Source organism: Sapajus apella, unplaced genomic scaffold, assembly GCF_009761245.1.
Source record: "Sapajus apella isolate SASKATOON/1434 unplaced genomic scaffold, GSC_monkey_1.0 scaffold5, whole genome shotgun sequence".
Taxonomy (NCBI): Eukaryota; Metazoa; Chordata; class Mammalia; order Primates; family Cebidae; genus Sapajus; species Sapajus apella.
The window spans coordinates 36,712,048-36,732,427 of record NW_022436945.1 but is presented as its reverse complement, the minus strand read 5'-3'; the positions used below and the strand labels follow the sequence as shown (position 1 = coordinate 36,732,427).

The 20,380-nt window shown below is 37.4% G+C and overlaps 2 protein-coding genes across 2 annotated transcripts in view; one reads left to right on the top strand and one right to left on the bottom strand.

Moving 5' to 3' along the window:
* Positions 1 to 13,754, top strand: part of CORIN (corin, serine peptidase) — a 256,114-nt gene extending 242,360 nt beyond the window's left edge. Inside the window, exons 21-23 of the mRNA XM_032274329.1 lie at positions 2,683 to 2,954; positions 5,603 to 5,736; positions 10,055 to 13,754. Coding sequence (XP_032130220.1) covers positions 2,683 to 2,954; positions 5,603 to 5,736; positions 10,055 to 10,237 — 589 coding nt within the window. The 3' untranslated portion in view covers positions 10,238 to 13,754. The remainder of the gene's footprint in view (positions 1 to 2,682; positions 2,955 to 5,602; positions 5,737 to 10,054) is intronic.
* Positions 13,755 to 14,283: 529 nt separating this feature from the next.
* The window catches only part of ATP10D (ATPase phospholipid transporting 10D (putative)), a 106,308-nt gene continuing 100,211 nt past the window's right edge, over positions 14,284 to 20,380 (bottom strand). Inside the window, exons 22-23 of the mRNA XM_032274098.1 lie at positions 18,872 to 19,059; positions 14,284 to 15,035 (exon numbers count right to left, since the gene is read on the bottom strand). Of these exons, the coding sequence (XP_032129989.1) occupies positions 14,705 to 15,035; positions 18,872 to 19,059 (519 nt within the window). The 3' untranslated portion in view covers positions 14,284 to 14,704. The remainder of the gene's footprint in view (positions 15,036 to 18,871; positions 19,060 to 20,380) is intronic.

Sequence of the window (20,380 nt, the reverse complement as noted above, 5' to 3'; positions counted from 1 at the left end):
TATTAAAAGTAAGAGGTTCCTAAGATTTGTAGAACAGCAGTGATGATATAGTGTAATATTTCTTTATTTATTACATATTTGGTAACCTGTATGTATCTCCAAATGATCTCCAAATCATCACTTAGCTATGCTATTTCTGGAGTAAGTCTTGTAAAACAGAGAAATTTCTATCATAGGTGCTAATTTTAATATTAACTTATTAAACAGGAAAAATATTAAATATAAGATATTCTAAGAAAATCAGAGAGAGTGAGAGAAGAGAAACTTTTCACTCCTAAGAAAAGACAAAGATAAAAATCTTTAAATTTGTCTAGCTGAATTGAGTGAAAAACTTGATGTCTAAACTAGAGCTGAGTGTGGCAAATTGCAAACCAAAGGGACTGATTATTGCCTCCAGAGACATTGTGCCTGCAATTCTGTATAAATTTTTCTAGATGCTATAGTGTGTCTGACGTATGTAAATAGCTGAGTATTTTTTTCTAGCGTTAATAATTGAAGAATTGTAAGCTGAAATCATACAAGCTATAAAGTTGTCTATAAAGTACATTTATTATTAAAACAATAGTATAAACATGAAGCTAATTAGACCTGAAAGCAAGTGTGATTTCAAGGAGTAAAATACTATCCACAGTGAGAACAAAGAATAGCAAGGTGTTTTAACATCTTCCTCAGCTGTTTTCCCTGGGATTGGTGGATTCTCACCTGGCTTCACCTTGGCCTGCTTCCTTCCTGTCACACCCTGAAGTTCTTTGCACAAACTTCTTTCAGGATGTGCCAGCTCTCCTTGCTGCTGCTTTGAAGGCTTGACAGCCAAACAGCAAGTAATTCCCTTTAAACTGAAGATTTTTGGCTGCTATCTTTGGCTTTCTTTTATTGGTAGCCTAATTTAACTCTTTTTTTGAGACAAAATTTTACTCTTATCACCCAGGCTGGAGTGCAATGACACAATCTCGGCTCACTGCAACCTCCGCCTCCTGGGTTCAAGCAATTCTTATGCCTCGGCTTCCTGAGTAGCTGGGATTACAGGTGCCAGCCACCACACTCAGCTAATTTTTGTATTTTTAGTAGAAATGAGGTTTTGCTGTGTTGGCTGGTTTTGAACTCCTGACTTCAGGTGAGCCGCCCACTTTAGCTTCCCAAAGTTCTGGGATTACAGATGTGAACCACTGTGCCCGGCCATAATTTAACTCTTTTTACTAAAATAGTCATATGATCAGAGTCCGTTTCCATGTGTTTCTCCAATGGTACTTTTTTCTTTTCTATTTTTTGAGATGGAGTCTCACTCTGTGGCCCAGGCTGGAGTCCAATGGTGCCATCTTGGCTCACTACAACCTCTGCCCTCCAGGTTCAAGTGATTCTCCTGCCTTAGCCTCCTGTGTAGCTGGGACTATAGGCACGCACCACTACACCCAGCTAATTTGTACTTTCGAACTGATATTAAACTCATGTGGCAATCATGTAGCCTGAAATTGTCCTCCTTCTTTTTGCTTCTACCATGTATGCACATGTCCTTCACTCTAGAAAACTCTTTCAAACAATAAGTTGGGTTGTTTCCTGTTTTGCTTTTAGTTTCTGCCATACCTGGGGGCTGGTGGCGAAGACATTAAAAGAGACAACCCTTCCCTGTTATATTGAACAGGTTTTCTCTATTTTAGCAGAGCAGCACTATCATGCTGAGCTGACGCTGAGCTGGCAGTCTCCTACCTGGCAGCGAACAGAGCTCTGGCTTAATTTGTTTTTTCTTTGTAGTAGCTATTGTTTTTGTTGTAGCATATGATAAGCATGAACCAACTTACTTAACCAGTCTGGGCCTTGGTTTTCCCATTAATAAAATAAAGAAGTTTCACTGGATAATTGCTATGAATACTGCTAACTGGAAAATTCTGATTCCAAACAAGCTGTGTCTTTATAAAATGACATTTCAAATAAAGAATATGATTCTCTTTGTATAAAAATATTTATATGATATTTGCATTTCATATGGCTAGCCTCACTTTTGAGCCATTTACCATCATATATGTATACTTCTTTCTTAGTCTTGGCTTTTTCTTCTTTTTCACTTTTCCTCTTGCTTCTCTCTCTTCTTCATAGCTTTTTATTATCTTGCTCATCCTGTGAAGCAAGTAACTAACCCCGCTGGCCTTTAAAACTGAACAAGTTTTATGTTAAAGACTAGCCCCACCGGGCACGGTGGCTCACACCTGTAATCCCAGCACTCTGGGAGGCCGAGGTGGGAGGATCACGAGGTCAAGAGATCGAGACTATCCTGGCTAACATGGTGAAACCCTGTCTCTACTAAAAATACAAAAGTTAACCAGGCGTGGTGCAGGTGCCTGTAGTCCCAGCTACTCGGGAGGCTGAGGCAGGAGAATTGCTTGAACCCGGGAGGCAGAGGTTGCAGTGAGCCGAGATTGCGTCACTGCACTTCAGCCTGGCAGCTGGCGACAGAGTGAGACTCTTGCCTCAAAAAAAAAAAAAAAAAAAAAGACTAGCCCCATTCAGAAATCATGAGCTATGCTAATCACTCAGGCTATTATATAAATGCCTCTTATATGAATACACTGAGAGGTGAGCATGAAAGTAGCCATTATTTACATAAATAAAATGTTTAAAAATTACACGTGAATTTTACAAGATAAACTAGAGTTTAAGATGCCAGTAGCTCTTGCATTATTATTTTAGGAGAGAGAATGCTGCAGTTTGGAAAGTGGTGCTTGGCATCAACAATTTGGACCATCCATCAGTGTTCATGCAGACACGCTTTGTGAAGACCATCATCCTGCATCCTCGCTACAGTCGAGCAGTGGTGGACTATGACATCAGCATCGTTGAGCTAAGTGAAGACATCAATGAGACTGGCTATGTTCGGCCTGTCTGCTTGCCCAGCCCAGAGCAGTGGCTAGAGCCTGACACGTATTGCTATATCACAGGCTGGGGCCACATGGGCAATAAAAGTAAGCCATTGTATTAGTTCATACTCATGCTGCTATAAGCACATACCTGAGACTGGGTAATTTATAGAGGAAAGGGGTTTAATTGACTCACAGTTCTGCAGGGCTGGGAGGCCTCAGGAAACTTACAATCATGGCAGAAGGGGATGCAAACATGTCCTTTTTCACATGGCAGCAGCAAGAAGAACCAAGCAAAAGGGGGAAAAACCCCTTATAAAACCATCAGATCTCATGAGAACTCACTATTATGAGAACAGCATGAGGGTAACCACCCCTGTGTTTTAATTACCTCCCACTGGATCGCTCCCATGACATGTGGGGATTATGGGAAATACGATTCAAGATGAGATTTGGGTGGGAACACAGCAAAACTATATCAGCCAGGATCTTCAGGAGCCTGAGAAACACTGTGTTTATTTGGCCATAATTTCCCATTTTCTCTTACAAAAAGATAGCCACAAATGGTGAATACTTGGCGATGTGTCATACTTCCTCTGCTGTGCAAATCATAGACATTAATAATGAACCATGGCATTTAAAACTGCCAAGCTCAGATGCAACCTCAAAAATCCCTCTCCACACTTCAGAATCTCTCTCCAGGGAGCTACTATCAATGTTTTGGGAGCTTCCTTGCTGCAGGAGGAGACCTGTCAGTGAACTGTGCTTTGGACTGTCTCTGTCTGCCTGCAGATAGCCCAAATCATTGATAGAGACAGTCACTGGGAATCTCTGCAGTCAAGCTTCATGGTTATATTTCCAATTCTGTGTTATGATTTGGTCTCATCAACATCTGTAGCACAACCTATAAGCCCTTCAAGAAAGCATATTGATTTGCTATTTGCCTATTTAAATTGATTTAAATTGTTTGGCTCTGTAGGTGACTTAAACATATAAAGCACATAGAAATTTAAAAATCTGTACTATGTACTTACTCTCAACCCCTACAGTGGACTGCTTCATTCAGTATGACCTATTTAAAACTTAGAATAAGAATTGAGTCAATGAGACTTTATAAAAAAAACTGTAAGTGCTGCCTACTCTGACCATATCCAGCATAATGCCATGTCTTTCAAGAATGATAATGTATACTGGCATTCTGTTACTGGCCTTGGAAATTGTATATTTGAAGGATTTTTTTCCTTAAAATTTAGTCAGATAAGTTTTGAACTGAGTTGAGCATCTTGCCTATTTCATCAATTAAAGAATGGAAAGGAAAAGTCAGCAGGCAGAAAAGTCAATGACTTTTTCAAAAAAAAAACTCACATGTAACAATTTTGAAGGCAATGTTAGACATGCTGTCACCATCCTTATGCATGTTTTTTTTTTCCAAAACTATGATTAATTAATACTGTAATTTAAGGAAGAATATGCTTTATATTGTTTCTGCTTATATTCCTCCTACAATATCCATATTAAACTCAGAGAAATAGTGCAACATAATGCACACCCCACACATGTAGCATAGCATGAATTGAGCCCAGGAGTTTGAGACCAGCCTGGGCAACATGGTGGAATTCTGTCTCTACCAAAAAAAAAAATTAGCTTGGAGTGGTGGTGTGTGCCTGTAGTCCCAGCTACTTGGGAGGCTGAGGCAGGATGAGTTCTTGCACCTGGAAGTCTAAGCTGCAGTGAACCAAGATTGCACCACTGCCTGGGTGACAGAATGAGACCCTGTCTAAAAAAAAAAAAGAGCAAAGTTCTGCTGAATTAAGTCAGAAAGATCTGATTGATCTGACTATACCACTTTCAAGCTTACTATAAAATGGAACAAAAATAGCAACTGCCTTACAGGATTTTTGTAAAGATTAAAGGCAATGAGACCCACTAGAGCTCAATAAATGTTAGCTATTGTTCTTATTCTTTTGACAACCTATTAAACTTCTACTGTCTGCATCCATTGATTTTTCTAAAAATGACTCTTCCAATAAGGTACCCAGTGATGTTTCATCATCACTGTTTAAAAGAAGAACAGTGTGTATAATTTTGCAGAATGGCTAAACAGCAAAAGATTCACACTGTCTTCCTTCAAGAAATCCATTGTCATTCTTCAAGAACTTTCAAGCAAGATGGAATTCACATATTCTCTCTGTCAATACCAAGGGATGGCTTTGTGCTTTTCAACATCTCTCTGTCATATCCTCTAAGATTAGAGGTTCTTACATCAAGTAATGGCTGCTGGGGCACATGCTGAGACATACTATTTTCATCAAGAATAGAACAACCCTTCCCTATTAGATTGAACAAGTTTTCTCTACTTTAGCAGAGCAGGACCATCATGCTGAGCTGATGCTGAGCTGGCAGCCTCCTACCTGGCAGCCAGCAGAGCTCTGGGTTGATTTTTTTTTCTTTGTAGTAGCTATTGTTTTTGTTGTAGCATATGATAAGCATGAACCAACTTACTTAACCAGTCTGGGCCTTGGTTTTCCCATTAATAAAATAAAGAAGTTTCACTGGATAATTGCTATGAATACTGCTAACTGGAAAATTCTGATTCCAAACAAGCTGTGTCTTTATAAAATGACATTTCAGATAAAGAATATGATTCTCTTGGTATAAAAATATTTATATGATGTTTGCATTTCATATGGTTAGCCTCACTTTTGAGCCATTTACCATCATATATGTATTCTTCTTTCTTTTTTTTAATTCAGTGCCTTTTAAGCTGCAAGAGGGAGAGGTCCGCATTATTTCTCTGGAACAGTGTCAGTCCTACTTTGACATGAAGGCGATCACCACTCGGATGATATGTGCTGGCTATGAGTCTGGCACAGTTGATTCATGCATGGTAAGTTGCTTTCTGGTTACCAAGGAGATTCAGTTCAGCAATAACTTCAGTGGATTCCTATAAACTCATTATCACTCAAATATGGCCCTTTGGAAACATGTTTTGAAAATCGTTTGTTGCCAAATGTTTAATTATTAACAGCACATTTTCCTGCAGCGGGCACACAAGCAATCCACCTAATTACACCCATCCTCTTCATTCAGGGTACCTTCTACTGCCTCGTCTACTTTATGGGGCACATCATCCTTGGTCAGCAACAGGAGAAAAATAATTGTTCCTGTTCATCTCATTCAACCACTTTAGTGGGTAGGTTAAATGAGGTTCTAAGAGGAGCTAGTAGTGACCATGGCTTCCACCTGGCTGCCCCAGGAAGCAGGGCAGGCACCAGACGACACTGTCAGCCATCAGGGTGATGACATTAAGGCGTACATCAACACTCAACGTCCAGGGTGTGAGACAGGACTGCCTTTGTCTCAGGGGTCATCACACTGGTGTTGTCGCCACTTGGATGATATGTGCTCTTGATCACCAGTATGCCATCAAATATCACTGAACTCAACCTTTAGATACTCAGGATTCATGGCTTTGGGAGTTTGTAGAACATATTAACATAATAGTGTAGAGATGTGTTTTTATTTAAACTTAATAGACACTCACTGAACATTATACTGGACTGGCTCCCAGGAAAGGATGGAAAAGTACAAGGGCTCAAATAAGCTTATAACAAAAACTGGGGACAGCAGTTATGATACTATGCTGCTGTGAAGCACCTTTGTTATTTTACTACTTTGGAGTAAATTGCCCCCTACAGTTTAGTAATGAAGAAAAGATACAATAATGCTCTTAAACACTAACTCAACGTAAATAAATTATATTTTTGAGGATCCATTTTAGAATGGAAAAATCAGAGTATTGAAAATGGCCCTGTGGTGATTCCTTAGACAGTTGTCATGGGAAAGAAGGAGGCAGACAGCTCTCTTGGTGTTTTGCTGAGAGACGTTTTCCTTTCTGCCTCATGGTCTCAAGTCATCCTGATGAGCTGCGTGGTGGTAAAGGAACCCCTCGCTTCTGTACAGGAGGACCAGGTTTGATTTTTCAGGCCCAGAATAAGGTGTTGTAGGAGGCAGCATGATGTGGGCATGGGGCACAGGATTGGAAACCTGAAAGACCTGGGTTGGAGCTCATCTCTGTCAGTAAGACCAGTATAACCCGGGGAAGTTATCTAACCTCTCTAGATAGCTTTCTCATGAATAAAATGGGGCTAATTCTGTCCATTTTCCAGGGTGTTTTGAGGATTAACTGAGTTAATGTATCTTTCTTTAAAAACCCATATCTTTCATATATCTGTGTATGATATCTGGCACATAACTTAGCCATCCAATGAATAATAATTACACCAATATTCACATCTATCAGTTTCTATCAGTTTAGTGCTTATTATGTTTCAGGCTCTCTGCAAAATGCTTTCTGCTAACTCATTTAATTATCACAATCAACCCATATGGCGGTATCTTTATTTTCCCTAAACAGATCAAGAATACAAGAGGTTAAGTAATTTGCCCCAGATCAGCCAGCATGAAGGTGGTGGAGGGAGGATATGAAACCAGGCAGTCTGGCAGCAATGATTAATATAAATACATTTGTCCCATTCTCAGTGGCATTTGTAGGTTTACCAAAAACTAGCACCTCTTCCACATATTCACGATCATCTCTTGGCAATTGCTAATGGAGGGGAAGGAAGGCGATTCCTTGACAGAGACCTGAAGGCCCACAGACACAGGCACGGGCATGTTCTTAAAATGATGCCTAATAGGAACCAAGTCTTGCCAACTTCTTCGGTAGTGAGAGTTCAGTGGTGTGGGGATATTAAATGCATACCAGATATTCTCTAACACAACTTCAGGTAGAAAACAAAACAAACGAAACCTACTCTTTATTGGATCAGAAGCAAATTTTTCTACTTAAACCTCTGTTGAATGACAAATATTACTTTCCTTAATTGTATGAACGGGACATAATGAAGCGTGGGTTCCTCTTGACAATCTAAAAATCAATATTGGAGCCAAATGTAAATGTTGGCTTCAAGCCCAATATGACAAAGAGGACCAAAATAACAGACTAGATCAATTGTGCCTTCAGCTGCAGTCTCCCTTTCATTTTGAATTGCTTTTCACCTTTTGTTTTGCACCTAATGGAACGCCTACCTGACTCACTGAGCCTAACTCAAAACCTCCATCTCAGGAAGACAATTTTTATCCTCTCCACCTGGAAGTCATCACTCATTCCTTTGAACCCCTCTTTCTAGCCATTAGATTTTGCTTTCATGTGACCCTTGTTACCCAAGCCAACTTTTGGCTGCTCTGGGACAAAAACAGTGCCTTATTCATTTGTTTATACCCAGCACAGAACTTTGCAAAGAGTAGATGCTAAATAATTATTTTATTAAATGTCTGATCTGGAAGTGAAAATGTGCTGACATTCTAAACACGTTCCATTTTAATCACCCTCTGACATGATAGTTCCACTTCAGTAACCAAGCGTCTTATTTATTTTATGTAAGAAGAGATCAAGAGTGAAATATCTCTAGGAATATGAAATTTGTGAAAACAATTTGTAAAATGTTTCCAGGAAATTTTTCATTTTTGTATATGCATTACATACATGTAACAAGGAAATTTTGCTTTTTTAAAAAAAAATTCAATTAGGGTCTCAGCAGAAAAATTTATTCAGGTTCTTGCAAGTTCTGTGCTTATGATTTTGGCTTAGGGCGTTTGAAAGTTACGAATTTAAAGATCACCACTTACACAAAAGCATACAGCACAATCAAAATTTTAATTTCTCTTTCTTTTTTGTTTTGAGACAGAATTTCACTCTGTCTCCTAGGCTGGAGTGCAGTGGCACGATCTCAGCTCACTACAACCTCCGCCTCCCAAGTTCAAGTGATTCTCCTGCCTCAGCCTTCAGAGTAGCTGGGATTACAGGTTTCCACCACCACACCTGGCTGGTTTTTGTATTTTAAGTAGAGACGGGGCTTCAGCATGTTGACCAGGTTGGTCTGGAACTCCTGACCTCAAGCGATCTGCCCGCTGCAGCCTCCCAAAGTGCTGGGATTACAGGCATGAGCCACCGTGTCGGGCCCAATTTCCCTTTCATAGCAATAATATTAATTAACATTCCTAAGAAGCAGGGTAGCCTAGTAGTTACTGTGAGTTTGAGTCCTGTTACCAGACTGCCTGGATTAAAATCCAGCCTCTGCCAATGAACAAGTTATTTAACCTGTGCTTCAGTTTCATCATCTCCAAAACAGATATTATTACAATAAATAATATAAACTGTGAGGTATTTTGTAAAGATTAAATGAGCTAATACATGGAAAATGTTTAGAAGAGCATCAAGAAATATTATTCCTATTTTCTTCAACAATACCAAGTAGGAAACCATAGATATGCTTCTAAGTTTGAAAGTCTTGTAGATTAAAGAATATTTGTAATCTTCCACAATAAATTCACATATTTACTTTTTTATTTTCCATGGTATCAACTCCTCTCTTTTCAGGCAGTGCAGAATACACCTTTCTTTTCAGATGTAGCAAACCTTACTATATCTAATCCCATAACATTTTATCATTAACTATATTTGGGGGATAAAGTTAATGATAAAATGCTGGGGGAATATAGTTAATGATAAAATTAACTGGAATCCTTAAATATCAAGAATGAAAATCCCTATATATATGAAATAAAATATAGCCTATTAATGAAAATATTCATTATAAATAATTTTAAGTGGTCTCATTTTTTATTCAACTATGCCAAATCAAAAAGTCCTAAGAACTATTAAGAAGTGAGATGAGGAACCCCAAATTGTGTTATATTTAATGTATTCATTCACAAAACAAGAATTTAAAAAATAGGTATTTTAGAATATGTTTGTAGAACTGTGTGTGGGGGGGGATCTTTATTCCATTTTGGGTACTTTTCACAGTTATAAGATAAATCAAGCTTAAAGAATGAGGTCAATTTTGAGATAATTCTGGTACTTTTTAAAAACTTTAACATATTTTTGTAAGTGCAGAAAATGCCGGAAAAAGTCTTTTAATTTCCTGGTGGGAAAAAATATAATTTATTCCCAAGGCACTCCACCCTTTTAATGATCAGAGCTTAAGTTGTTTATTTGAAACTTCCATTTTTACAGTGGAAAGCACAATTCCTCCACAGACAGACAAGGAAAGCTTTGTTGAAATTTTCCAAGTTGGTTAATGGACACACATTAAGGCTCTGAAATACCAGTTACTAACTCCTGCCACTACTCATTGCAGGGCGACAGTGGTGGGCCTCTTGTTTGTGAGCACCCTGGAGGACAGTGGACATTATTTGGATTAACTTCATGGGGCTCTGTCTGCTTTTCCAAAGTCCTCGGGCCTGGCGTTTATAGTAATGTATCATATTTCATCGAATGGATCAAAAGACAGATATACATCCAGACCTTTCTCCTAAAGTAATTATAAGGATCATCAGAGACTTTTGCCAGCTACACGAACAGAAAATGGTCTTCTTGACTGTGAAGAGCTTTCTGCAGAGAGCTGTACAGAAGCACTTTTCATGGATAGAATTGCTCAACCATGTACTGCAAATCTGCATGTTTGTTTTGGACTAATTTTCCTCAACTTATTTTTTACCTTCATTTTTCTCTTATTTCAGGTTCAATGAAAGGCTTTACAAAAAATAACACAAAGCAGACTTTGTTCTTTTGCCAGGCCTAGCCATGACTGTAGCACAAAATTATCAACTCTAGAGGGATTTAAAATCATGCAGGTGCTACAATAACAGGTTATGGAATGTTCTCTTTTATACCATCACAAAAAAGATATAGAGATTTAGGCTGATTAATTATCTCTGCCAGTTTTTGTTTCTCAACTCAGCAGCATAGTGGTAAATTTCACTGTTAACATTGGAGACTTGCTTTTGATTTATTAAAAGCCAAGATAATTTACACATTTAAAGTATTTACTATTACTCTTCTAACGTTTGCGTAATTCTGAGAACTGATAAAAGACAGCAATAAAAGACCAATGTCATCCATATAGGTAGCAAGACATATTGAATGCAAAGTTCTTTAGAGATCAGTATTAACACTTGCATTATAGAACCCCCATTCTGGATGTATATCAAGCTTATAATTTTATAGAAGAGTTTTTATAGAACTTTCCCATAGCTGGGTTTTTTCAGTGTATATCAGTTGGCTGATGAGACTGCAACAACTAGGTTGATATTTATGGGCAATACTTTGTTTTACTTATGTGGCAAAGAACTGGATAGAAGCTTTGCAAAGGAGAATTTAGATGAGAGATACAATTTTTAAAAAAGAAAATTAAATTGCATCTCTTGCTCAATTAAATATTTTTCAGTTTTCTTGCACTCATGTGTGCCAACAAGGTCATAAAAACTATATTTTAAAGCATTGTAAAACTTTGCATGGAGTAAAACATTTGGTAACTTTCCTCAAAAGATGTTTAATATCTGGTTTCTTCTCAATGGTAATTAAAATTATAGAGATGATTTTAAGCACTAGGACACTTTATGCAAATCAATTTCTGAAGCAATTAGTGGTTAAAAGTATTTTTCCCACTAAAAATCTTTAAAACACAAATCTTCACATATACCTGATTTAATTAGGCATCCATTTTGCCTTTTAAACAACTAGGATTCCCTACTAACCTCCACCAGCAACCTAGACTGCCTCAGCATTCCAGATAGATACTACCAGCAATTTTATACATGTATTTTTTAACTTTTCTATGTGTAAACATATATGAAATTCAAAAAATTGTCTTAATAATTTCCATATTATTCATCTCCTGTCTTGCAGTTTGTATAAACCTAAGGAGAGCGTGAAATCTAGCAACTGAATTGTGGTCACGATTGTATGAAAGTTCAAGAACGTATGTCAGTTTTGCTATAGTGGTAGGTACATTCTTAATGTATCAACTTTTAGCCTTGCTCAACTTAGGTTCAGTGAAATATACATATTATACTTATTTTAAATAATTCTTAATACAAATAAAATGGTCTAATCACTTTTTTTTAAATGGATATGGGTTACAAGTCCTAGGAAATTGTTTCTATCTCTATAATGGCGTGCTGGCACCTGTTTGCCAATCACAGTTCGCCTCCCTTATATCTCACTCTCACAGGTGTGTGCACTTTTATTTTAGAGGACCAATGGCTCCTTGATTGGTCTGAACTTAGAGGTTGCTAATAGTCTCGAATTGCCCACTGAGTGTTCAGTGAGAACTTTCGTCCTGGTAAGGGCGCAGAGATCTTTAACATCTAGGATAAATTTCAGGAACCCAACACAATTATTTTATAAATCTTTTGTAATAAGGTTATATCCCAAATATATATACTATTAATCAATTTTGTTTACTGAGAGCAATGATATAATACTTGGTCCCCCCAAATTTGGTGAAATACACACCAGCTTGGGTAACTTTATATAAAAGAGTATTGACTTATAAATGTCACCATTTATAAGGCTTCATACAGATTCCAACCTCCTTAGCCTAAGGTCCAGATGTGTTTCAGAATTCAAAATTTTTCAATTTTTAAAAAGGAATACAGTTTAGCACTCAGTAATGAAATATATTAATATTTCTGTAGCAAAGTATGTGAAGATTACAGTAAGTAAAGTACATAAATAGCCTTATAATTTGTTCGGGACATTGAATTTATGCCTAATTTAAGAAATACATTTCAGTTTTCAGAGGTTTGGAGATTTTGGAATTGTGGATACGAGATTGTGACCCCATAACATTAACACTCAATATTTTCCTCTATTCATATGTACAGATAATTGGCATTCTGAAAATTGATTTTTTTCTTAGTGTTTTTTAGCTCATTCTTTGTCCTCAGAGTCTAACCTTTTTATTTACAACTGAATGTATCTCTAAATTATTGTTTATCAGAAGATGACAATCTCAGGGAATGAATGGCAGTTGCTATGAGGATAATAAATGATATGACATCAGTGATTTTCCATATAAGAAAAGGCAAAAGCAATATGCTGGTAAAAGACATGGTTCGTGACTTTCCTTCTAAGTTCTGGTACTATTCACAGTTGGATTCGGCAAATGTTTACAAGAGTGATGACAGTTTTTCAGTATACATGATTTATGAAACAGTTTATTTAAAAAAAAAGTCATAAGAAAGCAGAAAGTAACTTCCATTAGCTATGTAGATTTTGAAAGTTCTAGAAATCAGCTTATGTAAAAGACTTTGCAATAATAATAGAAAGCTACAAAAATATCAGACCAGAATAGTTGGCAGAAGGTAGAAAACTAAACCCTGAGAATAACAGTCATTAAGAAGACCTTGATGTAGACATCGCATGTGAGCATGGAGACTCAGGAAGGACATTCTAGATGATTGGTGGCTGACAACTTTCAAATACAATACGTAGAGATAGGATTTCAAAAGAACTTCAACAGGAATATATGATCTTATAACAGCACCTGTCCTTACTTAGTATAGTTTCTTTGTTATAACTAAAGCCAGCATACATGATTTGCAATAGCAGTAAACTTGCTGTAGACATTCCTGTCCTCAAATGTATTTTAAAACCAAATTTTTCTGAGAACCTCATAGAAACCTCCAGAGAACAACTTGTATTATTTTCAGTTTATATCTCTTATTTTAGAGGCTCCAACACCTGAAAAGTCTCATGGTATTGTAAAACACTATGAACCTTCAAGAGGTCTCCAGAAGATTGTTTTGAAATTGATTGTATCACTTTGATTACGCTATTGTCAGTTTTAGAACACTGGAAATTGCCCAATAGGCTACAGGCAGAGCTGATGTCTGCCTGACCTATGGCTTCAGTTTCCTAATTGACAACATCTATACAGAGGCAGATCTCATAAAAGGTCTTCTCCTGACTGGAAGCTGAGAGAGGAATGCATTCCTGATCCCTGATGAAACCCTAGAATCCCTCTTTCCCCTTTCCAGTGAAGGCTCCACCTCAGGAAAACACTGAAATGAGCAGAGAGGTATGCCTACATCTTCAGTCAGAAGACTAAAAGCATCTTCCCATAGGAAATAAAAAGCTATAAATAGTCACTAACTGTATTTTAAGCAGTACAAGTATACCTTATTTTAGGTACCTTGTTGTTTAAAAGGCTCTTGGGACTTTACCTGTAAATTAACCATCTACAACGCTTTTTCCATATTTCCTCCGAGTCCTAACCAATTCATCTAAAAACTACTTTTTCCTTAATTAAAAAATTCAGATTGGAGCCTGCCCATTTTTTTCTTTCTTTTTTTTTTTTTTTGAAATGGAGTCTTACTCTGTAGCCTAGGCTGGAATGCAGTGGCGCGATCTTGGCTCATTGCAACCTCCGCCTCCTGGGTCTTGGTTCAAGCAATTCTCCTGCCTCAGTCTCCCTAGTAGCTGGGATTACAGGTGTGCGCCACCACGCCCAGCTAATTTTTGTATTTTTACTAGAGATGGGGTTTCACCAAGTTGGCAAGGCTGGTCTTGAACTCCTGATCTTGTGATCCACCTGCCTCAGCCTCCCAAAGTACTGGGATTACAGGCGTGAGCCACTGCGCCTGGCTAGAACTTGCCCATTTAAAGCGTTTCCCTAGAATATAAGATCTTCTAGTAAAATAAATATATCTCAAATGACTCCCCTTGAAAGTATTTGAATTTCTAAAAGAATGAAAATGCTTTTACAAAATCCAAAAAGTTTTATAAAAGCATTTGGTTCTGTTTCATTCTTAAACTCTGTCTAGGTCAAACTCTAGCCCTCTATTACAAATGCATATACAAACATACAATAATGATCCTCATCATGTCAGGTTTCCAAGCCTTGTCCCTTATGGAAAATTCTTGCTTGGAGAGATACTGTTTCAAAATCCCTCTTCCAACCTTGAAAGAATACTTGCAATTCCAAGGAGGGTATCTGGCTTTCTTAACCTTTGGAGGGTCCAGCCATCTCAAAGGCCTTAGTTTCACAGCAGCCTTGATCTAAAGCAGTTTCACATAGAGATAAGTTTCCTTGCTCAATAGCACACGAAGTTGCTGACTTCATTGCAAATACAGCAGAAGAGTCAGGCATGGGTCTTCTTCCTGATTTGCCAGCTGATTGGTTAGCATTCTTTGATGTCACTTGATTCATCTTTCCAGCCCCTCTCCACTTCTTGAGAGCTTCAGTCCTCTCCTCTGCAGTTAGTCTGTCAAAGTGCTTAGCTCTCAGAATTGGAGATGGAAACAGGGATCCCTGAAGAACTCTGTATACAAACCTAGGTGACAAGAGACATCAGCAGAATTAAATTCGCCTCAAATGCATTACAGAAACCCCCTAAATACTAACAAATTAAAAAAATAAAAGGGTCTGGTGGCCACTTGGCTCCTGATATAAAGGGGGAGGGTAACTGAACTCTAATATAAAATGGAGATAAAACAATATTGATTAAATTAACATTTGCAAAGCAATTAGAAAATAGTAATTACCATGTAAGTGTTTATTAAAAAACAAAAATCAGTAAACTATAAAAGTAGAGATATAAATAGCTGCTACATAGGCTTGTTAGGTTAAATGAGACAATATAGGCAGAGTGTTGACACACAGTAAGTGTTAAAAACATTATCTATTTGTACTAGTTTCCTATGGCTATTATATATAACAAGGTACCACAAACATGTCCTTTCCTAGACTAAGCTGTATTTCTTCTGGTATAACATTCCCCAAAAAATCTTGTGAGTCTATTATGTATGTCATTGGGATTCATGCCACTAGATAAGAGAAGGCACCCCAGATCTTTCCTGAATAACCTCATCTCTTTTCCTGGTTACTGCTGCAATGGTTGAGGAGATCCAGGAATCACATACCTAATCTCTTCAGCACTAGCAGAATCCAGGTATGCTCTCATAATTCTCTCCAGAACATACTCCTAACAGTCAATCTCCTAATTTTAGCAACTTTTACAATCTGGATAGACTGAGAATTTCCTAAACCAAGTTCCTTGTGGCTTAGCAGTTTTCCCTTCCGTCTCTTTCCTCTCACATTTTACTGTAAGCAGTAAGAGTAAATCAGGACATACCTTCAACACTTTACTTAGAAACCTCCTCAGCCAAATATCCGAGTTCATTGCTTACAAATTATGCTTTCCATGTTACTGTAGAACATAATCAGCTAAATTTTCTGCCAATATTTGAAAGATCCACTTCCCTCAAATTGCCAAAGCATGTTTCTCACTTACTTCCAAGTACTCATCAGTGCACTTGAGCATTCATATTTCTAGCAACCTTCTGTGTATGATGATATATGTATTTTCTATGTCTGATGATACAGGCTTTGTCTGACTTCTTCATTTTCTTCTGAAACTTCACCAGTAGTAACTTAATTTTTCAGTAATGCGAGATTGTTTTAATATTATAAAAGCAATTAATGTAATTTACTACACTAACAGTATAAAAAAGAAAATCTTATCTCAATGGATACACAAATTTATGTATTTTTTAATGTGGAACAGAGAATAGAATGGAACTTCTTCAATCTGGTTAATAGTATAGTAATAAAATTCTATGTGAAACATCATAACTAATAGGGAAATATGGAAATCTTTCCTTCTGGGATCAGAAACAAGACAAGCTTTCCTAGCCAGGTCAATAAGAAAAATCAAGTGCCTAAGTATTGGAAAGAAAGAAATACACTGGTCATTACTTGCTAATGGCATGACTGTATACGTAGAAAATCTAAAAAAAAATTGGAACTAATAAGTAAACGTAGCTATCAAGATCACTGGTTACAACTTTAATGTCAATATTTCTACCAAGAACCTGTGTAAGGAAGTATAGGAGGATTTTTCTATTATTTGCCTTAAAATTCATCCTGCCTCTGCTCATTATCCAATTTCAAAGCCACTTCCACAGTTTTAGGCATTTGTTATAGCAGAAAACTATTCTGGGTACCAAAATCTGTATTAGTTTCCTATGGTTGCTATAACAAGTTATTATAAACTTGGTAGCTTAGAAGAACAAAAATTATTCTCTAAATATTCTCAAAGCAAAAAATTATGAAATTAGCTTCACTGAGCCAAAACCAAGGTATTGGAAGGGCCATGCTCCCTCTGGAACCTCTAGAAGATAATCTATTCCTTGCCTCTTCCAGCTTCTGGTGGCTTCTGACATTTCTTGGCTTGTGGCTAAGGAATCTTTGACCCCATAATCAAAATGCCTTCTCCTCTTCTGTGTCAAATCTCCCTCTGCCTCTTTCTTATAAGGACACTTGTGGTTACATTTAGGATCCACGTGGATAATTCAGAGTAATCTCCCCGTCTCAAGATACATAATGTAATAGCTTATGCAAAGTACTTTCCTTGCCACATGAGATAACATTTATAGGTTACAGGAATTAGGACATGGAAATCTTTTAGGGAGTCATATTTAGCTTACCACAATAATATTAGAACAATACTGTTAAGGCCCAGAATTTTTAAAGCTAAAACCTTAAAGTAATTGTTTTTTTTCAGAAATTCTATAAGTCCATCTTGTCAGTTTTTTAATCCAGAAGCTGGCAATAGCAGTGAGCATTATAGAAGTATCTTAGTTTCACAGTGATATTGTTATGTATAAGTACCATTGAGTAACTCAGATGGGTTTTCTTATGCATTTCTAGAAGAGACATTCATCAGCAAAAACAAAAAGGGTTGTGTCCAGTGTGCCGTATGATACAGATACAGATCAGAGCGGGCAAACTTTTTCTGTAAAGGGCCAGATAGTAATGTTTTAGGCATTGCAAGTCAGACAATCTTTGCTGGAACTATTCAATTCTGCTGTTGTATTGCAAAAGCAGCCATAGATCATATGTAAGTAAGTGACTATGACTATGTTCTAACAAAGCTTTATTTACAAAATCAGACAGTAGCCAAATTTGGCCTGTTTGCCACAGTTTATTGATGCTGTTATAGAATTATGTGAACTCACCATTAAAACTCATTTATGTTTAAAAAAAGCAGAACAATTATTTGTTATAATCTTTCCAGCTAAGCAGATTTTGTGAAACTGCAAAGATGATGCATTCTGAGTTCCAAAAATCTATATATTAAAAATCCATGTATTCTTCTGAGTCATTTCCATCCCACACAATATTATAAATCAGATTAAACTAGAATGGGGGGGCGGATAAATGAACTCAGATAAGACAGGAGAGTTGAAAGTGTTCAGTGTTTACAGATTGTAGCAGAGATTGCTACTTGTCCCTCAATACACACTCTCCCCTTCTTGCCTTTAGAAACCCCGAGATTTTAGCCACTCAGTTACAATGTACATTCACAGGTTCATGCTACTACAAGAAAAACAAACAAAAATACAAAAACCAAGCTGCTTTCCCTCTACTTTCCCATTCCTGTATACAGGGACAAGCAGGGTTGGGGATCAGCTGGTGAGTCATCTTCAGTCATGCAGATGAGGGCTGCTATGGTTGGAATGTTTACTCCCTCCAAAACTCATGATGAAATTTAGCAGCCATTTTTACAATATTAAGAGATAGGACCTTTAAGAGGTCATGAGGTTGAGCCCTCATGAGTGAGATCAATCCCATTATAAAAGGGCAAGTTCGACCCCCTTTTGCCTCTTTGCCCTTCCATTATCTGAAGATGCCGTGTTCAAGGTGCCATCTTGGAATCAGAATCATCAAATCTTCTGGTGCCTCGACGTCAGACTTTTCAGCCTCCAAAACTGTAAGCCAATCAATTTCTGTTTATAAGTTACCTGTTGTATACCATTGTAGCAGCACAAAATGGGCCCAAACAAGGGCCTGACCCTTGGGAGACAGCAAAGTGAAAAGATAGAGGAAAGGATTTAGGTCCTTAGAAAACCCTGTGAAGCAAAGCTACACTAACCCTGTGAACTCTCAACCGGATAAACTTTTTCATGAGAGATACATCAATCTCTCAGTTTGCTTAAGTCAGTTTTGTTCTCTGATAAAACAGTTAAAACCAATATTTTAACAAGGACACAGATTGACTTTCTCACTACTAAACAGAGTGGCCTGCCAACCATTCTTAGTAGTTGCTTGAAGGACTCTTAGCCTATAATTCCATTTATTCCCTCAATGATAAAATAAATACCATACCTGGGCAGAAGAGCAATGCACGTTGTGAGGATACAAACTAAATAGAATACTGGATCCAGCATGTGCTCCTGCATAATCCAGTAGGGGTTGGATGGTGGGTTGCAAGTTACACACATGGCTCCAAAAATTATGACAAATAAAAAATAAGACAGGATGCTACCAATGATGACCAGCATGTGAATCCAAGTCTGTAAGACAAGAAGAGCAGAGGAAATGAATGCTCTCTCACTGACATGATATTGCCACCTGGACAAATCTGCTCCATTAAAGAGACAACACATCTATGCTCTGGATGAATGGTGCAACCTTAACAAACAAAATATAAGATGTCGAGGAGATAGGAGTATTTTTTGTGAATAAGTTACGTCACTGTTTGAATTCTGTAAAACCAAATCAAATGCCAAAAGGGAATTCTGTTGACTAGTTTATTCTGTACTATCCATGCACCAAGAGGTGCCTGGATTTTCTCCTTAATTTTTTTTCAAATAGTCACTTATTGGTCTGTTTCTTCATTAATGTAATACCTTAACCCAGTGAACCTCAAACTTAAGCCATTCAAATAGGTGTTAGACAGTACTGTTGCTCACCATTAATGTTATTCCTCTCCCTGAGTAAATGTTCAGGGGGATTGCATTTCCACACTCCTTTGAAATTAGGCATGGCCATTTGTCTTGCTTTGACCAATAAAATATGAGTACAGACGGTATGTAAAACTTTCATCTTAGAAGCTGGTGTGCAATTTTTCATGCTGTCTCCTTCCTTTCATACTGACCAAGAAGTGCTCTCAGAGGACAGTTGCTTCTAGAGCTGTCCAGAATGTCAGCCAACTTTATATGAGCAAGAAATAAATGTTTGTGTGTCACACCACAGCCTAGCTACTTTCATATTCATATATACCTAGCTACTTTCATATTCATGTATATCTTGCAATACTATTTTTCTTTACATTGGCTTACTACGTAACTTTATCTAGAAAAAAAAGAAAGTACAATGAGATATCTTACCCTAGTTAAAATGGCTTGTACCCAAAAGACAATCAACAACAAACACTGGTTAGGGTGTGGAAGAAAGGGAACCCTTGTACATTGTTGGTGAGAATGTAAATTAGTACAACAACTCTGGAGAATAGTTTGGAGGCTCCTCAGAAAACTGAATATTGAGCTACCATATGATCCAGTAATCCCAATGCTGAGTATACACCCAAAAGAAAGGAAATCGGTAAAATCAGTATATCGAAGAGACACCTGTACTCCTTCCTATGTTTGCCGCAGCACTGTTTACAATGGACAATATTTGGAAGCAACCTAAGTGTTCATCAACAGATGAATGGATAAAGAAAAGGTGGTACATATACACAATGGAATACTATTCAGCCATAATAAAGAATGAGATCCTATCACTTATAACAACATGGATGGAACTAGAGGTCATTATGTTAAGTGAAATACAGCAGGCACAGAAAGACAAATACCGCATGTTCTCACTTAGTTGTGGGATCTAAAAATCAAA